The 17,893-nt window shown below is 46.8% G+C and overlaps 1 protein-coding gene across 2 annotated transcripts in view; it reads right to left on the bottom strand.

Moving 5' to 3' along the window:
• The window catches only part of METAP1 (methionyl aminopeptidase 1), a 126,809-nt gene that overhangs the window by 90,605 nt on the left and 18,311 nt on the right, over positions 1-17,893 (bottom strand). For both annotated transcript variants that reach the window (XM_063917742.1, XM_063917752.1), the window contains exon 2: positions 7,816-7,867. In XM_063917742.1, coding sequence (XP_063773812.1) covers positions 7,816-7,867 — 52 coding nt within the window. The remainder of the gene's footprint in view (positions 1-7,815; positions 7,868-17,893) is intronic.

Below are 17,893 nucleotides of genomic sequence, written 5' to 3'. Positions count from 1 at the left end.
GCGTCCAAAGAATTAAATGCTATTTTTGAAAAAGCATGGGAAAATCCAGAGAAAAAATTCCAGATCCCTAGGATGGTTCTGGTTGCTTTGCCCTTCCCTGAGGAGGATAGAAAGAAATGGGAAAACCCACCCATAGTGGACGAGTCTGTATCCAGACTCTCAAAAAAGGTGATTTTACCTGTCCCAGGATCAACCACCTTAAAGGAGCCAGCTGATCGCAAAATTGATACTACGCTCAAATCCATATACACGGCTTCAGGGCCGATACTCCGTCCTACTATTGCCTGTGCATGGATTTCCAAAGCTATAGTAAAGTGGTCAGGCACGTTACTTGAGGATTTGGATACGTTCCATAAGAGTGACATTGAATTGTTTCTCTGTAACATTCAGGATTCTGCAGGTTTTATGGTGGAATCCATGAAAGACCTGGGTTCAATGGATGCAGGAATTTCTTCCATGTCCGTCTCAGCTCGTCGAGGACTGTGGTTACGCCAGTAGTCTGCCGACGCGGAATTCAGGAGAGGTGTGGGGACCCTACCCTACACAGGTCAGGCTCTCTCTGGGGAAGAATTGGATGCGTGGATCTCCACGGCTACAGCGGGTAAGTCCCCTTTTCTTCCCTCAGCAGCTCCTGCTATGAAGAAACCTCTCTCTTCACCTGCATCTCAGTCCTTTCGGGCGTCTTAACCAAGAAAGTCCAAACCGGCCAGCACCTTCTTTAGAGGGGGCCGTCCAAAATCCAAGAAACCTGCTGCGGCAGGTTCCCAAGAACAGAAGCCTGCTTCAGGTGCGCCAAAGTCCTCCACATGACGGTGGACAGCGCAGCCTGGAAGTAGGGCCAGTGGGGGCGAGACTCAGACCATTTCAGTCACGTCTGGGTGTCGTCCGGACTGGATCCCTGGGTACTAGATATTGTGTCCCTGGGGTACCGGCTGGAATTTCAAGATCCCCCTCCTCATCGGGCTTGCCAGCTTTGCCGGCAGACAGGGCTACCCTACAGGGAGCCATCCAGAAGCTGGTGGAGGCACAGGTCATTGTACCAGTCCCTCCTCAAATGCAGAACACAGGTAACTATTTGAACCTTTTCGTGGTATCGAAAACGAATAAGTTCAGAATGGTCCTGACTGAACCAATCACTAAACCTCTTTCTGAGGGAGTTCAAGTTCAAAATGGAGTCTCTAAGTGCACTGATATCAAGTCTGGAAGAGGGGGAATTCCTGGTATCCCTGGATATCAAGGATGCGTACCTCCACATTCCGATTTGGCTGCCGCATCAAGCTTATCTCCGATTTGCTCTGTTGGACAGTCGTTTTCAGTTCCAGGCCCTACCATTCGGCCTCTCCACAGCACCAAGGGTTTTTACTAAGGGGATGGCGGAAATGATGGTTCTCCTCCGCAGGCAGGCAGTGAACATAATTTGATAGAAGAGCAGAGCTGCAATATCAGAGGTAACAAGAATCATCCTCTGGGCAGAAAAACACGCGTTGGCGCTGTCAGCAATCTTCATTCCGGGAGTAGACAACTGGGAAGCGGACTACCTCAGCAGACACGATCTCCATCCAGGGGAGTGGGGTCTCCATTCGGAGGTGTTCAAGGAGGTAACAGATCTTTGGGGCGTACCCCAAATCGACATGATGGCCTCTCGTCTCAACAAGAAGCTTCGGCGGTATTGTTCCAGGTCGAGGGACCCGCAAGCAGTGGCGGTGGACGCCTCCGTGGGTGTTCCAGTCGGTGTACATGTTTCCTCCACTTCCACTCATTCCAAGAGTTCTCAAACTCATAAGGAGAACAGGAGTTCAAGCAATCCTCATTGCTCCGGACTGGCCAAGGAGGGCTTGGTATGCGGATCTTCTGGATCTACTGCTAGAACAGCCGAGGCCTCTTCCTCTTCGCGAGGACCTGCTGCAGCAGGGGCTGTTCGCCTATCAAGACTTACCACGGCTACGTTTGACGGCATGGAGGTTGAACGCCAGATACTAGCTCAGAAGGGCATTCCAAGCAAGGTTATTCCTACCCTGATAGAGGCAAGGAAAGAAGTAACGTCTAAACATTACCATCGTATTTAGAAAAAATGTGTGTCTTGGTGCGAGTCCAAGAAGTTTCCTACAGTGGAGTTTCAACTGGGACGGTTTCTCCTCTTCTGGCAAGCAGGTGTGGAAATGGGCGTGAGGTTAGGATCCATAAAGGTCCAGATTTCGTTCCTATCCATTTTCTTCCATAAACAGTTGGCTGCCCTCCCTGAGGTTCAGACCTTTTTGAAGGGAGTTCTGCACAATCAACCTCCCTTTGTACCGCCTACGGCGCCCTGGGATCTTAACGTGGTGTTGCAGTTCCTCCAGTCGGACTGGTTTGAACCTCTACAGGAGGTTGAGGTCAAGTTTCTCACGTGGAAGGCTGTCACTTTGTTGGCCTTAGTTTCTGCTAGATGTGTGTCGGAGTTGGGGGCTTCGTCATGTAAAAGCCCATACTTGATCTTCCATGAAGATAGAGCTAAGCTTAGGACACTTCAGCAGTTTCTTCTGAAGGTTGTGTCGGCATTTCATATCAACCAACCTATTGTGGTGCCAGTTGCGACTGACGCCTCAATTTCATCAAAGTCCTTGGATGTTGTAAGGGCTCTGAAAATCTATGTGAGGACTGCCTGTCACAGAAAATCGGACTCTTTGTCCTGTATGAAGAAAATTGGGTGTCCTGCTTCTAAGCAGACGATCTCTCGCTGGATCAGGTTCACTATCCAGCATGCGTATTCTACGGCAGGCTTGCCGTGTCCTACGTCTGTTAAGGCCCACTCTACTCGTAAGGTGGTTTCTTCCTGGGCGGCTGCCCGGGGTGTCTCGGCATTACAACTCTGCCGAGCAGCTACTTGGTCGGGGTCGAACACGTTCGCAAAGTTCTACAAGTTCGATACTTTGGCCTCCTATGATCTGAAGTTCAGTCAATCAGTTCTGCAGGAGCCTCCGCACTCTCCCTCCCGTTCTGGGAGCTTTGGTACATCCCCATGGTAATAATGTGGGCCCCAGCATACTCTAGGACGTAAGAGAAAATAGGATTTTAATTACCTACCATTAAATCCTTTTATCGTAGTCCGTAGAGGATGCTGGTCGCCCGCCCAGCGCTTCGTTGTCCTGCAGTGGTTATTTAGTTCAGTACTGCTTAGTTCTTGGTAAGTACTGTCTTGTTACTTGGTAAGTAATCCTGTTCAGCCATTGCTGATTGTGAGGATACTGGGTTCAAAATCACTCAGTCACGGTGGTAGATGAAAAACCATCAGTGGTTTAATTGAACAGAATGGGTTATAAACAGCTCAGCACACTTCTGTGATCCAATTCTACACGACAATTCCCTCCTGGAACTCCTGACAGAACATTACTTCTTAGTCAGTCTCCTGCCACTCTCTGACCTTCTGTCCAGATCTCTCCCAACCGCCCCTGTTTGTTATTATCAAACCTTTGTCTTTCCTACAATAAGGCGACACCCCCAGAACAGTTTCAGAGCAAACCTACTTTCACATGTCCAGGCATGTCCCCTAGGCCACAATAGATGTTAACTAAAGTAACCTTACTTAATCTGATTGTGTGGCCTGGAATCCATTGTGTGGGGAAGAATGAGGGGGGGTTGAATGGCCTGACATCTGAGACTGGCTGTATCTACACAACAGCAAACACACAGGTTATCTGCGCAGTCACATTGGGGGGAACATTATTTTACAAACTATAACCCAATAACCAATACATTCATATATATACACATCGAAAACATAACTGTACCCTTGTAACAATAACATCATACAATATTGCCTAGTACATAGCCAAAATACAAATCAACAATCAGTGTAGTCCATGGGTCAGACCAGGGCTAGGGAAGTAGCTGCGTGTCTGTTACCACTGTGCGACAACGCGCCGGCTGTGTTGTCACATTTATGTTTCAAGCTAGTTGGCTTGGGTTGCCTCGTGTGTGAGCTGGTGTGAATCTCGCCACTATCTCTGTAATCCTTCTCTCTAAGTTGTCCGTCTCCTGGGACACAGTTTCCTAGAGTCTGGTAGGAGGGGCATAGAGGGAGGAGCCATCCCACACTATCCATTTCTTAAAGTGCCAATGGCTCCTAGTGGACCTGTCTATACCCCATGGTACTAATGTGGACCACAACATCCTCTACGTACTACGAGAAAAGGATTTACCGGTAGGTAATTAAAATCCTATTTTTAATTAGGAGAAGTCTGAAGCCACCACAGAAGATAAAATCATGGCTTTTGGGGACACACGGACCCTCTGGTGCATGTGTAGATGCGATCCGGACCACTTGTCCAACAGATCCAGTTGGTAGGACCTTGCATGGAACCTTCCGAACTGTAGCGCCTCATAGGCTACCATCTTCCCTAGGCGAATGCATAGATGCACCGATATCCGGGTTGGTTTCAGAACATACCGCACCATCGACTGGATCACCAATGCCTTTTCCAACGGAAGGAGTACATTCTGTGCCTCCGTATCCAGCATCATCCCCAGGAACGGAAGCCTCCGTGTTGGTTCCAGATGAGATTTTGGTAGGCTCAGAATCCACCCGTGATCCTGGAGTAGTCGGGTTGAGAGGGCAATGTTGTCTAACAACCTCTCCCTGGATGGTGCCTTTATCAGCAGATTGTCCAGGTACGGAATTATGTTCACTCCCTGTTTGCGGAGGAGAAACATCATCTCTGCCATTAGCTTGGTGAACACCCTCGGTGCCGTAGAGAGGCCAAATGGCAGGGCCTGGAACTGGTTGTGACAGTCCTGTAAGGCAACCTTAGATAAGCCTGATAAGATGGCCAAATTGGAATATGAAGGTACGCATCTTTGATATCCAGAGACACCAAGAATTCCCCCTCCTCCAGACCCGAGATCACCGCTCTCAGAGACTTCATCTTGAACAAATCTCACTACGACTTGAGATTTAAAATGGGCCTTACCGAACCGTCCGGTTTCGGTAATACAAACAGGTTGGAATATTAACCCTGGTTTTGCAGTTGAAGCGGAACTTGAACAATGACTCTAGTCTGTACCAGTTTTTGAATTGCTTCCTGTATAGTCACACTTGCTTCTTGAGAAGCTGGTAAGCCTGATTTGAAGAATCTGTGAGGTGGGAGTTCCTGAAACTCCAGTCTGTAGCTCTGGGCTATAAGATCTTTGACCCAGGGATTCTGGCATGACGTTTCCCATATATGACTGAAGAATCTTAAAACTGGCTCCCACCTGCCCGTCTTCCAGGCAGTGCGGTCCACCAGGCTTAGAGGAAACAGAACCGGGGTTCTATTCCTGTGAACCTACAGTTGCTAGTTTTCTGGGTTTGAAGGCCGTAGAAGAACCTTTGAAGGCCGTAGAAGAACCTTTGGTTTTGTTTTTAAACTTCGCTGTCCGAAAGGACTGCGGAGTTAGAACAGTGTAGGATTTTCTAGCTGGGGCAGCTGCGGAAGGAAGGTATGTAGACTTACCTGCCATAGCCTTGGATATCCACATATCCAGTTCATCTCCAGAAAGGGCTTCAACTGTGAAAGATAGGCTTTCCGCGCCTTTCCTGGAATCCGCGACCGCAGTCTACTGACGTAGACACAAGCCCCTTCGTGCTGACACCGCCATGACAGTGGTGCATGCATTGAGTAAACCAATTTCCTTTATGGCCTCCACCATAAAGTTAGCAGAATCCTGTATATGTTTTCTGGGTTTCCTGTATATGTTTTCTGTAGGAGTAAAATTATCTCCCCCTGGATAAGGAATCTAACCTGTCAATTAGATTACCTGACCATTTTGCAATGGCCCTAGAGATCCATGAACAAGCTATAGTGGGTGGGTCTCTAGGCCACCCCCGCAGCTGTGTACAGAGATTTGAGAGTGGTCTCAATCTTGCGGTCTGCAGCATCCTTCAAGGAAGCTGCCCCAGGAACAGGTAAAACTAGCTTACTTGACAGCCTAGAAACCGATGCATCAACTATCGGTGGGTTTTCCCATTTTTTCCTATCATCCTGAGGAAATGGGAAGGATGTGAGCAACCGTTTTGGGACCTGAAACTTCTTGTCAGGATTTACCCAAGTTGCTTCAAATAGGGAATTTAATTCCTTAGATGCAGGGAAAGTAGCGGAGGATTTCTTTTTCACATTAAAATAAGATTCCTCCTCGTCCTCTGACACCTTATCAGGAATGTGTAGGACATCTCTAATAGCTTCTATCAGGGCCTGTATACCCTGCGACAAAGCTGCATCCCCCCCTCCCGAGTCCACCTCACCCTCCTCTGGGTCTGCAACATCATCATCGGTATCAGCCTGCATGATTTGGGCCAGAACATGCTTCTGTGGACAAACAGCAGGGGTCTGAGACACTGGAATGACCACTGAATCTCTATTCATCAGGTCATCAACAGATTGCCTTAAGTATTGCGTCTCCTTATTTTGGGATAATTTATTCAAAATATTTGAAATCATCCCTTTTAATTTATCTAACCATACTGGTTCACATCCATTAGCCTGAAAATGTGTACTATCCTGAGTACACTGCAGTGATCCCTCAGATTGAGAAAAACACACTGCTGTGCATGATACACACTCCTTTGACATAGTAAATGTGAAAGAACACACACACAGGAATATAGGTTAAAAGCACAGTTAACCCACACAGAGCTCTTCGCAAACTAAGTATCTTTAATAGGGCTTAGTACACCAAATATCGATCCCCCCCCGCTATGACCCACTGGTACCGTTGAGGTGTTCTGGAGGCCTTGTGGAGGAGCTGCGCTTCCCTGTCAATCTGCCTGTGTATAGCTGCAGAGGGAAAATGGCGCTGATGAGCTGCTGGAACCGCTCATAGTGAAGCCCCGCCCCCTTAATGGTGCACGGTCTTCCCGGGTTTTTTATACTGGCTGAGGTAAATATTCTGTTCTACAGTGGGTTGAAAGCCCTGTAGTGTACTGCCAGTGTGGGTATCATTAGTGGCTTCAGCTCGCCCCTCCCAGCGGTCACACTGTGTCTCTGAAGCCTGGAGCGCAGCCTGCATGTCAGCGCTGCGCTCCTACCCTTGTGCCACCATTACAGCCGGCGACCCGCTAACTGGGACGCCGGCCACCTACTCACCACTCTTCTGACTCTGTTAGGGGAGGCGTAGTGCTGCGGGTCTGTACGCTCGCCGTGGTGGGGCTTGCGAATGGGACCCTCAGGAGCTCAGTGTCCCTTCAGCGGGGAACGGGACTATTAACTCTAGGGAGGTTGGGCCGTTCCCCCCCCCACCTAAGTCCCACGAAGCAGGCAGTCTGGTGCCAACCAGACCTGCCTGAAAATAAAAAACAGAAAATAAATGCAGAAAACTCTTCAGGAGCTTCCCAAGCGTGACCGGCTCCTCCGGGCACATTTTCTAAACTGAGTTGGGTAGGAGGGGCATAGAGGGAGGAGCCAGCCCACACTATCAAATTCTTAAAGTACCCATTGCTCCTAGTGGACCAGTCTATACCCCATGGTACTAATATGGACCCCAGTATCCTCTAGGACAGATTTTCAACCTTTTACAACTCGCGACACACTGAACAAGATTTAAATATTGCCAAGGCACACTCAAATATAATGGTGAAGCATGGTGCAGTTGTGTGCCCTAGGATGTCATGTCGCAGCTAACAATGACGGGCCTGGCTCTGCTTCTATGGCGGCACACCTGGAGACTGCACAGTGGTTGGAAAAACACTGCTCTAGGGCATAAGAGAAAATACATTTCATACTTATTTGTTATGATTTTTTTTTACCAGCACCATGTGACAGCATTATAAATGCAGATAGAAAAGAAAATACTTGCAATGCTTACTTGCTTTTTTGTGAAGTAACTTATGTGTTGCCCAGCTTCCCCTGAAACATTCCTAAGGGTGAAAAATAAAGCAAATCAATAATAAAGATAGCTGAAAAACCATACATGTGACAACACATGCACACAATGTGGTCTGGTCTTATGGTTACATACATCACCCCAAAAACAACTGATCTGACACGATCAGCATTCAATATTCACCTCAGGTTCACAAATTAATTCACATAGATCCATAAAGTCAATGACTACTGATAAATACAGTTTAGGAACTTTAGGCATGAAGAAAACCAGACAGACTTTATTGTCAGGAGAATTTATAGCCATGGTAAGGGGAAAGACAAAACAATTGCTCTGATGATTCAGTCTAGGAACAGATACTAGAAACTGTTAAGGGGGGGTGAGATCCATACTTAAAATTTAAGCAATCTGACTAGATTGCTTAGAAATTAAGCATGGATCACTTGTGTGTATGCCCCCCCAGCGATAGCGGTGCTAGATTGAGTCTGAGGCTCAATCTAGCAGGTCGCTCACTTCATCGCTGTGTGAAGTGAGCGGCCCCCGTCGCCCCCCCCTCGCTCAGCACACATCGAGCTGAGCAGGGGGGAGAGATGCGTGCTGAGCGGTCTGTGACAGATCGCTCAGCACACATCTCTAGGTGTGTACCCCCTTTACATTACATGTGCATTTATAATGGTTTAATGTATGTGTAATGTAGTCATAACAATAGCAACTACAGACCTATCTCAAAAGAAAATAATTAGCGTGTAATAATGAAGACGTTTTACAATGCACCAAAGCTGAAACATGCTGTGATAACTTATGTTAGAATGAAACACTTATTACAAAGAAAAACAAATATATAAAGAAAAATAAAGCTACCTCGCTGCTATAAGATAAAATCTCTGTGGATTCACGGCTCATCCATGCTCGTGGAACAAATGCAATTACCCTTTAACTTAAAGCCAAAGGGAGTAAGAGCAAACAAATTAAATAATCGTTTACGCATGGAATCAACTTAAACTATTATTATTACCCTTTAATTATATGTCGCCACAAGGGTTCCGCAGCGCCCAATTACAGAGTACATAAATAATCAAACAGGAAAACAGCAACTTACAGTTGATGACAGTATAGGACAAGTACAAGGTAAATTAAATATGATTTTAATACCTACCGGTAAATCCTTTTCTCTTAGTCCGTAGAGGATGCTGGGGTCACATCAAGAACCATGGGGTATAGACGGGATCCGCAGGAGACGTGGGCTCTTTAAGACTTTCAAAGGGTGTGAACTGGCTCCTCCCTCTATGCCCCTCCTCCAGACTCCAGTTATAGGAACTCTGCCCAGGGAGACGGACATTTTCGAGGAAAAGGATTGATTGTTAAACTAAGGTGAGATACATACCAGCTCACACCTCAAGCACGCCGTACAACATGGCATTCAACATAACGCAATTCAACGGCATGAACGTCGTCAGCAACAGGCTGACTAAAAACGTAACACAACATGTGTTGAAACATAACAAAAAACTGCAGATACAGTACGCACTGGGACGGGCGCCCAGCATCCTCTACGGACTAAGAGAAAAGGATTTACCGGTAGGTATTAAAATCCTATTTTCTCATATGTCCTAGAGGATGCTGGGGTCACATCAAGAACCATGGGGTTATACCAAAGCTCTAGAACGGGCGGATGACTCTGCAGCACCGACTGACCAAACATGAGGTCCTCATCATCCAGGGTATCAAACTTGTAGAACTTCGCAGAGGTGTTTGAACCCGACCAAGTAACCGCTCGGCAAAGTTGTAATGCCGAGACCCCCCGGGCAGCCGCCAAGGACGAGCCCACCTTTCTGGTAGAATGGGCCTTCACCGATTTCGGTAACGGCAATCCAGCCGTAGAGTGAGCATGCTGAATCGTATGACAGATCCAGCGTGCAATAGTCTGCTTGGAAGCAGGAGTCCCAATCTTGTTGTGAGCATACAGGACAAACAGAGCCTCCGTTTTCCTAAACTGAGCCGTTCTGGCGACATAAATTTTCAAAGCTCTGACTACATCGAGAAACTTCGATTCCAGTAAGGCGTCAGTAGCCACTGGCACTACAATAGGTTGGTTCAAGTGAAACGACGAAACCACTTTCGGCAGAAACTGGTGACGAGTCCTCAACTCTGCTCTATCTTCATGGAAGATCAAATAAGGGCTCTTGCGAGACAAGGCCGCCAATTCAGACACCCGCCTTGCGGATGCCAAGGCCAACAGCATGACCGCTTTCCAAGTGAGGCATTTCAACTCTACCTTCTGTAAAGGTTCAAACCAATAACATTGAAGGAATTGCAACATCACGTTAAGATCCTACGGTGCCACTGGGGGCACAAAGGGAGGTTGGATGTGCAACACGCCTTTCACAAAAGTCTGAACTTCTGGAAGGGTGGCCAATTGTTTTTGGAAGAAAACCGATAAGGCTGAAATTTGTACTTTAATTGAGCCCAACTTTAGGCCCGCATCCACACCAGCTTGTAGAAAATGGAGAAAACAAAAACTGGAATTCTTCCGTAGGAGCCTTCCTGGATTCACACCAAGACACGTATTTTCTCCAAATACGGTGGTAATGTTTAGACGTTACTCCTTTCCTGGCCTGAATAAGAGTGGGGATGACTTCCTTGGGAATACCCTTTCGGGCTAGGATCCGGCGTTCAACCACCAAGCCGTCAAACAAAGTTGTGGTAAGTCTTGGAACACGCACGGCCCCTGCTGTAACAGATCCTCCCTCAGAGGAAGAGGCCAGGGATCTCCTATAAGTAATTCCTGAAGATCTGGATACCAAGGCCTCCTTGGCCAGTCTGGAACAATGAGGATCGCTTGAACCTTTGTTCTCATTATGATCTTTATTACTTTTGGAACGAGTGGAAGCGGAGGAAACACATACACCGACTGAAACACCCACGGTGTCACTAGGGCGTGCACTGCTATAGCTTGAGGTCTCTCGACCTGTTTCTTGTTGAGGCGAGACGCCATCATGTCTTTTTGATGAAATCCCCCAAACTTGTCACTTCTGCATAGACCTCTTGATGAAGACCCCACTCTCCTGGATGGAGATCGTGTCTGCTGAGGAAGTCTGCTTCCCTGTTGTCCACTCCTGGAATGAAGATCGCTGACAGAGCGCTTGTATGTCTTTCCGCCCAGCGGAGAACCTTTGTGGCCTCTGCCATTGCCGCTCTGCTCTTTGTTCCGCCCTAGCGGTTTATGTACGCTACTGCTGTTATGCTGTCCGACTGAATCAAGACGGGCCGATTGCGAAGAAGATGTTCCGCTTGCAGAAGGCCGTTGTAAATGGCCCTTAACTCCAGAACGTTTATGTGTAGACAAATTTTCTGGCTTGACCATCTTCCCTGGAAGCTTTCCCCCTGTGTGACTGCCCCCCAGCCTCGGAGACTCGCATCCGTGGTCACTAAGATCCAGTCCTGGATCCTGAACCTGCGTCCCTCTAGGAGGCGAGAGCTGTGCAGCCACCACAGGAGTGAGATTCTGGTCTTGGAAGACAGAATTATCCTTCGGTGCATGTGCAGATGGGACCCGGACCACTTGTCCAACAGGTCCCACTGAAACACTCTGGCATGGAATCTGCCAAACTGAATGGCCTCGTAGGCCGCCACCATCTTCCCCAGCAACCGAGTGCATTGATGGAGCGATACTTTTGCTGGTTTCAGAATTTGTTTGTCCAGGTTCTGAATTTCCAGAGCCTTTTCCACTGGAATAAAATCTCTCTGTAATTCTGTGTCCAGAATCATTCCCAAAAACGACAGCCGTCTCGTCAGAACCAACTGTGATTTTGGCAAGTTTAGGAGCCAACCATGTTGCTGCAGAATTGTCAGGGAGAGCGTAATGTTCTGCAGTAATTGGTCCCTGGATCTCGCCTTTATCAGGAGATCGTCCGAGTATGGGATAATTGTGACTCCTTTCTTGCGCAGAACCACCATCATTTCGGCCATTACTTCGGTGAAAATCCTCGGAGCCATGGACAGATTAAAAGGCAACGTCTGAAATTGGTAATGACAATCCTGAACTGCAAACCTCAGGTAAGTCTGATGTGGAGGATAAATGGGAACATGTAAGTAGGCATCCTTTATGTTTACCGACACCATAAAATCCCCCTCCTCCAGACTGGAGATCACTGCCCGGAGAGATTCCATCTTGAATTTGAATTTTCTTAGGTAGAAATTGAGGGATTTGAGGTTCAGGATTGGTCTGACTGAGCCGTCTGGCTTCAGGACCACGAACAGGCTCGAATAAAAGTGTCTTCCCTGTTGCGATGGGGGAACCCTGACAATGACTTGATTGAGACACAGTTTTTGTATTGCGGCGCATACCACCTCCCTGTCCGGAAGAGAAGCTGGAAAGGCCGATTTGAAAAATCGGTGAGGGGGGAACGTCTTGAAACTCCAGTTTGTACCCCCTGGGACACTATTTCTAAAACCCATGGGTCCAGGGCCGAACGAGCCCAGAACTGACTGAAGAGCTTTAGACGTGCCCCACCGGTGCGGACTCCCTGGATTTGGCAGAAGCCGGGGAGTACTTCTGCTCCTGGGAACCGGCCACGGCCGGTGATCGTTTCCCTTTTCTCTAGTAGCAAGGAAGGAAGACCCTCGGCCTTTTCTGTATTTATTGGGCCGAAAGGACTGCATCTGATAGTGGTGTAGGCACATAAGGTAAAAATGATGACTTACCCGCGGTAGCCGTAGATACCAAATCAGCGAGGCCGTCACCAAACAATACACCACCTTTATACGGTAGAGACTCCATAGCTTTCTTAGAGTCAGCCTCAGCATTTCATTGATGAATCCACAATGCTCTCCTAGCTGAGACTGCCATGGCATTGGCCCTTGAACCCAAGAGGCCAATATACCTTGCAGCTTCCTTTAGGTAGACTGCAGCGTCCCTGATATAACCTAGTGTCAAAAGAATGCTATCCCTATCCAGGGTATCTATTTCAGATGACAAGTTACCTGCCCATTTTTCGATAGCGCTACTCACCCACGCAGATGCAATGGCTGGTCTGAGTAGCGTACCCGTGGTGACAAAAATGGATTTCAATGTATTTTCCTGCCTACGATCCGCAGGATCCTTTAGGGCTGCCGTGTCAGGGGACGGAAGAGCCACCTTTTTGGACAGCCGTGATAGAGCTTTGTCCACAATGGGGGGTGACTCCCATTTTTCCCTATCCCCAGAGGGAAACGGATACGCCACTGGAATCCTTTTGGGAATCTGAAACTTTTTGTCAGGATTTTCCCAAACCTTTTCACAAAGCGTGTTCAGTTCATGAGAGGGAGGAAACGTTACCTCAGGTTTCTTTCCTTTATACATACAGACCCTAGTATCAGGAACAGTAGGGTCCTCAGTGATATGTAATACGTCTTTTATTGCCACAATCATGTACTGAATGCTCTTTGCCAGTTTTGGATCTAATCTGGCATCACTATAGTAGACACTTGAGTTAGTGTCCGTGTCGGTATCCGTGTCTGCCAGCTGGGCAAATGAACGTTTTTGTGACCCCGAGGGGTCTGGACTTGTAACAACACATCCTCTACGGATTTCTTCCATGCCTGGTTCTGAGACTCAGATTTATCCAATCTCTTATTTATCAGAGCCACATTAGCATTCAAAGCACCCAAAACATTCACCCAATCAGGCGTCGGCGGTGCCGACAGGGTCACTCCCACAGCCGTTTGTGTCCTTAACATAGTCGAGCACTCCGCCTCAGACATGCCGACACACGTGCACCCAACACACACAGACACACTGGGCCTATAGGGGACAGACCCACAGTAAAGCCTGTCAGAGGGACACAGAGGGAGTTGTTGCCAGCTCACACCCCAGCGCTCAATCCCGGTCTGAAACACCACTGAAAATGCCCCAGACCTGCAACGCTTTTATAATTAACATATAATGCACCAAAATAACTGTGCCCCCCCCCCCCCCCCCCCGTTTTTCACCCTGATACTTATGCAGCAGTGTGAGGAAGGACCAGCGTCTCTGCAGCCTTGTGTAGAGAAAATGGCGCCGCGCTGTGTGCTGTGAGGGCTAAGTTCCGCCCCCATAATGGCACGCTTCAGACCCGCTCTTTTCAAATACATTTTTATATTGGCGGGGGTCCGGACATTCGCCTTTGCCAGTTACTTATAGAGGTCTTATATGCTGTCCAGGGCGCCTCCCCCATCCCCCTGCACCGCCGCTGTGTGTGGGAGCATGGCGCGCTGCGGTACCTCAGAAGCAGTCAGTGAAGTCTTCTTTTCTTCTTCTACTCACCTGTCTTCTGACTTCTGGCTCTGCAAGGGGGGTGACGGCGGGCTCTGGGAACGAGCATCTAGGCGTACCTAGCGATCAGACCCTCAGGAGCTAATGGTGTCCTGTTGCCAAAGAAGCAGAGCCTTTAAACTCACAGAAGTAGGTCTGACTTCTCTCCCCTACGTCCCACGAAGCAGGGAGACTGTTGCCAGCAGTACTCCCTGAAAATAAAAAACCTAACATAAGTCTTTTCCAGAGAAACTCAGTAGAGCTCCTCTCAGAGTGCATCCAGTCTCACTGGACACAGATTCTAAACTGGAGTCTGGAGGAGGGGCATAAAGGGAGGAGCCAGTTCACACCCTTTGAAAGTCTTAAAGTGCCCATGTCTCCTGCAGATCCCGTCTATACCCCATGGTTCTTGATGTGACCCCAGCATCCTCTAGGACGTATGAGAAACATAGTTACATCAGCAGATGACACTGGAATAAGTATCAGGTGGCAGAAGACTGCTGGATGTGGTACAGTTGAAGATTATTAAAGTAAGACAAAGGATAAGCACATGAGGGAAGAGGGCCCTGCTCGTGAGAGCTTACAATCTAAAGGGGAGGGTTAGACAGACAGGGGTGACACAGATGGGGTACATCGAGAACGTGGACAGAGGGTTAGGATGAGATTTGGCTGGGTTTGGTGAAGAAGTGGGTCTTGAGAGCTTGTTTGAAGTTTTGTAGAGAGGTGGAGAGTCTGAGGGGGAGAGGTAGGGAATTCCAGAGAACTGGAGCAGTACGTGAAAAATCTTGGAGGAAGTAATCCGTAGGCAGGAAAGTCGTTGTGCATTAGCAGAGCGAAGAGGACGGGTGGGAGATAAGATCGGAGATGTAGATGGGTGAGGGCTTTGTAAGAGAGTGTGAGAAGCTTGAAATGGATTCTGAAAGGGAAGGGGAGCCAGTGAAGGTCTAGTAAGAGAGGAGAGGTAGACGTAGTGCGACTGTGACCTGTCAATATAAGACAGGAAGTGGGCATGCTACTGGCCAGCGAGGCTGTGGAAAAATGCAACCTGCAGGAATACCTAAAATAGAAACAAAACAAAACACCTATATAGTATGTAGCACTCACGCAATGTTGTATTTTTAATATTCTCTAAGCTATTTTTAGCTGCATGGTGAACTCTGATCCACTGATCTTTGCGGTCATCTCCCAGGATGAAATTAGGAAGCATGTGAAAAATCTCACATTCTAGAGAAATTGCCTTTATGTCGAGGGACTACAGACAAATACAAATCGCCATCGATTAGCATGCTGGGTTATATTAGTATCATTTATGCATACGATGCTGGACATCAGAATGGAACAGAATCCACACAACGTTATACATACAAATAAGATCCGCACAATTAGAAATCCAGCTAAATTATATATTTCTCTTTGTAGCAATTGCATACTGTCCAAGTACAAAAGTACATCATGCTTCGGGAATAAAGCACATTCCCTTTTTAAGATAACCTGTAACCATCTGTTAAGGCCCCCATACATCAGCAATCACAAAAAAGCATTTTGCAGATTCTGATATTTTTTCCCAGATCTGATTTCAAAATCCACCAATCTGCGCTCATACACTACAGATTTTTTTCAGGTTGCAGATTGTTTTCATCCAAAGATAGGATCTGCAAATCATGAAAGTGCCCTCACCTCAATAAAATTTAAATAAAGGGTTGTACCACAACACAAACTATGTACATCATGGGCAGAGCATCAATCAGTTAGGGCAATTTGGAGTTTTAAAGATAATTGTGCAAATAACTCTGTAATGTATGGGGTTCACAGATCACAGATTCCAACCAAAAATCAATTGGAATTGTTAAATCAGGTTTTCTACATGTTTTATTTCACTTATCAACTTGGGCTATAGATTGCTAGTGTAGGTTAAAAATCACTAATCTGCACCCATACATTCCAGATATTTTCAGTGATTTGCAGATCTTTTTCAGCAAATACAGATCTTCCAATCTTGAAAGGCTTTACCAGAAAGTCTGCAAACCTGCTGATTTTTTTTTACAACACACTAGCAATCTACAGCCCCAATTGATCTGTGAAATCCAACATGTTGGACAACCTGATTTACCAATACCAATCACTTTTTGGTTGAAATCTGATCTGTGAACTTGATGCATTGCAGATTTATTTACCCAAAAATCTGCAAAACTCAAAATTGCCCCATTCGATTGTTGATGTATGGGGGTCTAAAGAAAAGGTGATTATAAAAATAAAATAAATTCCATGGGGTCTTCCCCCACAAAATCAATAATCTCTAAGTCTGAACTCTGGTTTTGGAAACTAGGGGACAATAATGGCATCGGATCCTCCTATTTTCTTAGAAACAAAACCAGACTGGGGGAGGGGTTTTGATAATGTTATAGCAAGAGTAAGCATAGCTTGGGGTCAACCCTGCAATCACATTAGCCAGCCTCAAACTGGTCAGGCCACAGTTCTGCCCCGCACCACTGGTGGAGGTGTGTGCGGCATTCATGGTATGTTGGTATTAATCTTTACAGGCAGCCTACAGGTCCCACCAGCAGGGTAGCCCTGGCATGCAAGCACTTGGAGAACCACAAGTGCTAGCATGCCTGAACATAAAGGGCCCACTGGCATCTGTAGTCTGACCTCTAGTCCCACTAGGACTTCCTCCAATGTCTTCCATCTCCAAGAGCTCGTCCACTCCTCCTACACAGTTGGACTGCCTCCCAGTGCCTTGCGCTGGCTAATAGTAGCCATCCCAAGGGGGAGGGACAACGACACAGTAAGCCGTTATTGGCTGGCCACAACCATCTTGAATTTTAAAAATGGTGCAAAGAACAAGCTTGCTGTGCCATTTTTGAAACGGGATACACTGCCATTGTGCCTGTAGAACAGCGTGAAACCTAACCAGAGCTGCCACAACTCTGCAGTATTGGCAGACGGGGCTTGAATACTCCAGTATCCAGACCCACCACATTGACCCTCCAGATCTTGCACCACAGAAGATCGATAGGCACTGCCCACAACAATAGAGAGACAGCAGTCTCCCAATTGCTCTATCAGCATAATGGACAGCCAATTGGTGCCATACATTACAAATCTTCAGGGCCAATTGGTTGCTTAAATGAAACATGTTACCAAATCTGATTTAGCGATCCCGATCACTTGTTGGAGCAATCATCTGCAAAACGCAGAACTGCCCCTATAGATTGCAGATATATTGGGTCTTTAGTTTGTATAGGAGTTAAAAACTGTAATTCACACTGCTTTGTAGAATCAAACAGCTGCAGAAGGCAGTGAGCAGAGTAGGGGACATTTCTTTCTAAATTGGTATTTATCTTTTTTATGATTCTTATTTTTAAAATGTAAATGTACTGCATTATGTGCATTTTAGGAGCATTCACTCCATTCTACAAATAAACCCTCATCTTTGATTTAGTACAAAATTTGCTTTTAAATCTCATTCTATACTTTAGCAAGAACCACGTCTTTGTAGATGATCTTCTAAGAAGCCTTGCACACAATTGCCCAAGTAATAAAAGCAGTCCCAAAGCCTCCACTATGACCTTGAACCATAAAAGAAGCCAAGCGCAGAAGTATTTTATTTTATCTATTTAATTTATTTTATTTTAATTTTTTTTTTTTGGGGGGGGGGGTTAATTTTAATAAAGTGATCGAGAAAAGTAGGAAGTTGGACTTTGAGCCAACATACTTTTGCACAGCACACCACTAGACTTCCACTGTATATGAACACCTAGGTGTACTTTGTTACTACAAGGTATCAAG

This window comes from Pseudophryne corroboree, chromosome 1, assembly GCF_028390025.1.
Source record: "Pseudophryne corroboree isolate aPseCor3 chromosome 1, aPseCor3.hap2, whole genome shotgun sequence".
Classification (NCBI taxonomy): domain Eukaryota; kingdom Metazoa; phylum Chordata; class Amphibia; order Anura; family Myobatrachidae; genus Pseudophryne; species Pseudophryne corroboree.
The sequence above is the reverse complement of the archived record's forward strand: the minus strand, read 5'-3'. Positions and strand labels throughout refer to the sequence as shown.